We start from the raw sequence: 7,154 nt of genomic DNA, 5'->3' as shown, positions 1-7,154 counted from the left end.
TTGATGTTAAATCTTGTGGATCTCATTAAAATGCATTAACTTTCTTTTTATCTATAAAAATGTCAAGATGAGATTTAGTGTCATTTTTCAATTAATTTGATCTCTAAAATTTGATTTAGTTGATTTTCTTTCAGAAGAAACGAGAATGTCAGCAGCAACATCAAATTACGCAGCACCTCCTGCCTATCAAGAAGCAGCAGATGGTTCACCATACCCCAATGATCCACCACCAAAATATGAACCTCCTAAAGAAAATGTTTCTTCTCATCATAATATGTATCAACCAGCTAATGGTAAAACATTGCTTATAAATAATCAGTGAAAAAATTAATTCTTTCATAGCCTAGAATATAATAGTTAAACCAGTTGATAAGTCAGGGTTGAAAGAGACTAGAAAACAGACACTGATTCTGTTTATTTTATGGAACTGTAAAAGTGATCTTAGTTTATAATTAGGCCTAGTTAATTTTTAGTTTTTAAACTTCTTTTCCTTTTTGGTCCTTACTCGGGTGGTAAAACTTGTAAAACTGAACCTGAAAATTAATTTTCTACAATATAAGCCATATTGATTGTTTAGGTAATGAAATGAATTACAAAACTATACAGTTATGATTGTCTAATGCATGAACTTCAATACCCTATCTGTTAGACATTCAGTAGCAGATAAGAATGTCATCTGCAATATTAGTTGCTGCATGGATTTAAGTGGACTCAAATTTCAAGTCTTTTCTCAAGATATGCTTGTGAAAATGATTTTATAATTTGATATTGTAGGTTATCAAGCCGTGGTAACAGGTGCCCCAGTGATAGTAACATTACCTCAGAATAGATGGGGACCAGACCCACAAACAGTCTACTGTCCTTACTGTAATGCTCATATTACTACATTGACACAATATGAATCAGGGGCCTTAACTTGGTTAAGTTCTGGTTTATTATGTTTATTTGGGTAAGAATCATTTTCATTCTTGAATAGTTTTTATACGTCCACATCTCTCTATGTGGACGTATATTTTCGGCACCCCTGTCTGGACATCCGTCAACATTTGCTTGTAATTTTTTGATGGAATCAAATGAAATTCGGTATGTGTATACATATTCATAAAACGAAGATCAAGTTCTAATTTGAGCTATTTTCGACCGTTAGAAGCAGAGTTATTGCCCTTGCCCCAAAATCTTGACTATTTACCATCCGCATGCCGTGGTGGGCGTATATGGCTGTGGTCCACTATCTTTTTGTCAGCAAGTCATGAAAGTTGTAGTTTGTAATATTCTTGAATTTACTAGTGTAAGTTGGTTGCAGTAGTTGATTATGCAAAGACATGTAAAGAATAGTTGCAAAAAGTACATTACAACTTAGCTGATGCAATCTTAGCCTTGTTTAGCATTATTTTTTTGAAAATGGGTCTAAACTCCGATATATTCCATGGATATAGAATTTTGCCAAGACATATCGCTGCAAAGGCACATGACAAGAAAATTAGGTTTAGCTTTCTTAAATATGAAATTTAAGCTTGGGATGGATTTTGTTTTTAAAAAAAATCTGAAAGTTAATAGATTTAAAACAGAACAAATCTTTCTGATTGAATTGAGTTGTCATCAAAATTCTTTTCATATACCATTAGTAATGAGTTGCTATATTTTGCTCTATAGTTGTTGGTTATGTTGTCCAATACCATTCTGTATTGATGATTTACAAGATGTCAGACATAGATGTCGCCTCTGTGGAGAAACTCTGGGATTTTTCCGAAGATTCGATTAAATATTTAGACAAAATAATGATGGTTAATAAGTCAACCTTGTATGATTGATAGATATATTATAATTTTGATGATATTTTCTATTTGGAATATCTTTTGCATGAGGAATTTCCTGTATTTTTCCAAATGATTTTCAGAAACTATTTTATTTGTCTCCCAATTGTTAACATTAGTTTATATATATATTGCCTTGGTATCACATTTGTTTTATTTTCATCTCAAATCTTTTCATTTCCATATTATTATTTGAATATGTTAGATCATTGGGTGGACTTGGCAGGTAGCTTATATGATTTGATTTATCACCATTTTAGCGACTATTGATTTTATAAAGTTATAAACACATTCTTACTGGGATATTTTGACCTCAATTTTAAAATCAAATAGTAATTTTGTGGCCATTTTGAACTTGACCAATTTGGTCAGGTCCAAAGTTGACTATAACTTGTTTATATGAACTACAATACTTTTTTTCAGTTATTTAATTCCATCCTATCCTATTATTTTATTTTGGTGATGGTCTTATTTTATCTTTCTCTTCAGGCTATGGTTTGGGTGTTGTTTGATTCCATTCTGTGTAGACAGTTTAAAAGATGTGAAACATAAATGTAGAAACTGTCAGAGACTGGTAGGAATCTACAGAAGACTTGATTGATTTTGAGGATCTAAGCATTTTTTAAAAGCATTGTATATCTATTAAAGGAGTATTATCTCTTAGAATGGACATAATAATTAAAGCCTCAAACTTGGTCAATGAAAATATATTTTCATCAGTTGGATTTACCAGGTGCCATGACTAAAGAATAAACAGGAAAATAACACGATATATCCATTAAACTAATTAATTATTGAAAAACGCTTCTTAGCATGTTTCAAAATTAATTAGTTTATGGATTCTTACTTAGCTTTATGGATTTATTGGATTATGGAGGGCTTCTGTGTATAATTTTGATACCGGGTAAGTCCACTGATGAACAAAGACTCATTATGGCCAAGTTTGAAAATTTCAATTTTTTGATCATCCCAAGAGGTAGTATACCTTTAAGGCTGAATATATGGAACCGGTGATCTAATTGACACCCCTCAACTTTCTATTGAATTCTTCCACACATGCATACTTTCAATCACTTTGTAACTGTTCACTTTTAAGAAGAGCTCATTTGTAAAATTAGGGGTGTTTTTGTTTCCTCTCTCAGTGTATATCCAGCCTTGTATGTCCATATGTAATATGGTTTTTTTCTAATACATGTATATAATATTTTATGCTATTTTGATAATCTGTGATACTGGTTTTAATTGAAGGCAAATGATGATTGATATTTTTTTTTAATTATTCTTTCATATACCATTACTAATGTCAATCATCATTCCAATCAATAAGTTATATATCCAACGGTAAATCCGAATTTTCACTTCTGGTACAGAATACGAGAAACATCATCTTCAAAATGTCAATCTATTAAGAACTTTGTACTTAAACCATGACTGCAGTAGCAACTATCACTGAATGCAGCAATTTGATTGGAGTGTATGTCAGCGAATATAGCAAATCAGAGTCGATTATGGCTTAGTGTTCGCAGACATTTATCATCGCCTCTGATTAGCTGTATTTGCTAGTGTACAATCCAATCAAATCGCTTTATTTATTAACTTCTGTGATACAAGAAAGGTGACTATTGCAGTCAAGGTATAAGTACCAACTTTGTGATGGCTTGACATTGTGAGAATGGTGGATTATGCTCTATGCCTTATACAATTGGACCATGTACAATAAAGAGTTTATTATTATTATAAATAATGTGTCTTGTAAAAATTGTTGCATTGTTTGTCTAAAGGTGGGGGCACACGAACGATCTTGTTCAGAGATTCTTGTTAAGAGTTTCACCGACTGGCACGGGCACACAAGGAGACAAAAATCTCCAGTCAGTCATTTTCCACTATTTGATAATTAGTGTGGAGCATGCAATTGACAGGAAAAAGAATCTGATTGGATGATGACGATCTGTCTTGCAGATGATATAAACTATAAGAGACAATTATAAGCTTGTTAAATATAAATCCTGTCGGAGATAATCTTGTCATTGAAGCACAGTCACACGCGAGATTTTACTCATGGGTCTTATCGGCGACAAAAATCTCTGACCATGACGACTCGTGTGCCCGCACCTTTAAGGAGTAATAAATTATAATTCGTAAGTTTGTTACTAAGCTTTAACTACTCATCTTCCCTTCTGAATGTTTGAAGACTTCTCTGGTTTATTTATACATGTACTGGAATATGTAAATTTGTACTCCATCATGACCAGATTATGATGACAAAAGTGTAAATATCAGTTTGCTGGTCAGGAATACTATTTTTTTCAGATGCAGTGGACCCCTGTTTAACAAAGAGGCCTTTGGCCTAATTTTCACCCTTGTAATTAAAGATTTTATTATTATTATGATTGTTAACAGGCTGCCAATATACCGGAAATACTGATATCTGCACGCATTATACTAGTAATAGAATATGATATTGCTAATCCTACTTTGAAAGTGCCTATGATTATTGATTAACATTGACTTATCAAGCCAAAATATCTTGTGACTGACCTGTCTTACTGACTGATGGTCTCGGTATTTTGGCTTGATTAACTGTGGTGATATGTTTTGTTTTATCTTGTTAAGGTTTTGTTTGTTGTGCAATTTTTCCTTCTTCTAAATCTTTTTAAATTCATTTATTCATCTTACTTCATGTATTCGTTTAACCAGCTGTGTCAATTAACTTACATTTTGAAATTGAAATATGAAGTCAATTCCAGGATGGGTATTTATGGCTAGACAATGGGTTTCTCAGAAAAACAATAACACTTTTCATTTTCAAGATTCATAATTGCCTGTTCGATTACTTGCACCGCGCTTACTCGTAGAAGCTCAAGTGCGTTCGTTTTAGCGATGACGTCATCACTAGCGCTTACTTGGCCAGGCCGAAGTAACCCACCCCCCTGGGCCGGCAAGTATCCCAATGGCAACCATGTGACAGCCTCCTCGGGTAAGCACGAAACCGTTGTCATGGAAGCACGGCGCAAGTAATGGAATGTGAAAAATGTATTCAAGCTTAGACCATACTTTTTTTTACCTCATTTCTAGAGTTATTAGTCATTTTTTCACAAAAAATAAGCTTCATAGGTTGAGCTGAAATCTAGTTGATTATTGTAATTTCACTAACATCTTTAAATGAACAAATGATCAATGGTTGATGAAAAGAGATATATCATTCCTTTTCATTTTAATTCTGTCCTTCAGCTCCCTTGGATTGCAATTTTATTCCACTACCTCCTATATGATATTATGGTTTGCTTACTGTGTAAATGGCAATATAAGAAATGTAATCTATTAATTCTATGTATCTCTTTTATTATTTGTTAACAGGGTAATGTTTATTATTGGTATAAATACTAAATAAATGAATAATCTTATTAAATGATAATTTACTAGTTATTTGAGGGTGAGAGCTGACACCAGGCCGACTCTCGAGCACACTAGCACAGGCATCAGAATTTTTCTTACATTGAGGAGAATTTGAACCCATAGCACCTAATCGCCTAGCAGACGAAAATCCAGCTGGACAAGAGCTAATTGGAGGCAGCTGATCTACAGGCAAAAGATGATCAAAAAGTATAAATGCCTGAATATTATTCCCTGCCACTTAAGTTTAAAAATTACATTCGTCTGTTATTTTTGTTTTAACTCTTTCAGCTGCATATATGACCTAAGAGTTTAACATACATGTAAATAACACTGTCAAAGCAGTGTCGTATATCAGAGCGGTATATTATGCTGCACTGTGTTAAAGCAGAGCCGTATATAGAGCAGAGCTGAGAATTAATTGTAGTCTGAATTCACCAAGGGACGTAACTCAAGTAGAGTTTACGACAACCATATTTAGGTCTAACAATAATAGAAAGCTGTCAAAAATATTGACAATAAATAATTTCTGGTTTTCTAAAGCTCTGAGAGAAATTAAGACAATGACAGGTGCCCAGAATTGTGAACAAAGTCCCCCATTACGTTCACAAAACAATGATATCCCAGCTTTTATCACGTTTCGCAATATATCGTCGAGAAAAGTTGACGTTTATTGGCTAGATTACAAAGGGCAAAAAGTGAAGTATATGGAGAACTTCTCAACGGACCGAAATCATCATATAAACACATATGTAACTCATCCGTGGATAGCTAGAGATGCCGTGACCCATGATGTTTTATTATTTAATGGTAAAGAAGTTTATTTTCCTCAAGCTTGGGATGGCAGAAGTGAAAGAACCATGATTAATATTCATATACCAGGTAGCCTATTATCAGTCATTTTTTTTGTGGTCTAAAGCAATTCTGTTGCCAAGGCCCAGGGCAGGAAGTACATGTTCTATTTTGGATGATCTTTTTTTGTATTTTTATGTAGCTTTTAGGTATTAGCTTTGCTTTTAGGGATTGGTTATTTAGCCAGTTCATTGCCATAATTAGGCCTACCTAAACACATTTGTTGGCTCTCAATCAGATATCAAACAACTAATTTACCAAGAACCTGCTAGCTTGAAATACTATTGCTTGGTTATAGTGATAGGGATTGAAAGCCAATACCAGACAGATTCAGATGACATTCCAACTCTCAACCCAATGCTCAATCAGATATTAGAAAACAACTAATTTACTAAGAACCTGCTAGCTTGAAAGACTGTTGCCTGAAATACACTATTTTCTTAATATGATATATTTGTAATTCTTGAATAAATATTGTTTAAAAAAAAAAAAAATATATTTGCATTTCAGTTTTTAAACTGACCAACAGATGTATTCAAGTATTAAAAGACAGTTTCCCTGAACAAGCCATACCAGAGTTTGATATACCTAGGACATTGATAGAGGACATGATTCATAAACCAAATATACAGTTTGAAGACAGTCCGTATTTATTGAAGGAATCAGGTACTTAGCCAAGTGTGTTACTAAAGGTGATAATAAGTATAATATTTGTCAAAGTGAAAAACAATGTCAAATATATGAAGTCAACTAGGAATGCCATGACTGAAATTTGTGTTTTTGGTGAACTTATCTGTAGATATGTCTATAAGCTTATCTAAGTGGAAATATATATTGAAGTTTTTCACGGAAATATAACTATACTATTCACATACATATTTTAATTGTCCACGCATTTTCACAGACCAGTTATATTTATCTAGCATGTAAAGAAAGTCTATATTGGTCTCTAAAATTACAGAAAATGGCTATAATTCTTTGTAAAGTTCTACTTTCGGCCCTAATTGTCTATTGAAATATTCTGGTATTGTGCTTGTCTGCTGTTACAGGTATCTGAATTATTTTACAAACTTCAAGATATTTTCAACCAAGTAC

The 7,154-nt window shown here is 33.0% G+C and overlaps 2 protein-coding genes across 2 annotated transcripts; both read left to right on the top strand.

The window, feature by feature from the left end:
• Window positions 1–788: 788 nt before the first annotated feature.
• LOTGIDRAFT_134649 (hypothetical protein) lies at window positions 789–2,415 on the top strand (the record flags this gene model as incomplete). Its single annotated transcript, XM_009068641.1, has 2 exons — window positions 789–949; window positions 2,304–2,415. Coding segments are annotated over 2 exons (273 nt in total), but the record flags the coding sequence as incomplete, so codon positions are not given.
• A 3,355-nt stretch (window positions 2,416–5,770) lies between these two features.
• On the top strand, window positions 5,771–7,038 carry LOTGIDRAFT_236999 (hypothetical protein; the record flags this gene model as incomplete). Its single annotated transcript, XM_009068640.1, has 2 exons — window positions 5,771–6,089; window positions 6,570–7,038. 2 exons carry the CDS (start codon window positions 5,771–5,773, stop codon window positions 6,731–6,733), a joined length of 483 nt encoding a protein of 160 aa, XP_009066888.1. The 3' UTR covers window positions 6,734–7,038.
• Window positions 7,039–7,154: the final 116 nt, after the last annotated feature.

This window comes from Lottia gigantea (genome assembly GCF_000327385.1).
Source record: "Lottia gigantea unplaced genomic scaffold LOTGIsca_92, whole genome shotgun sequence".
Classification (NCBI taxonomy): Eukaryota; Metazoa; Mollusca; class Gastropoda; family Lottiidae; genus Lottia; species Lottia gigantea.
Note: the sequence above shows the minus strand (reverse complement) of the source record. Positions and strands in the feature narration are given on the sequence as shown.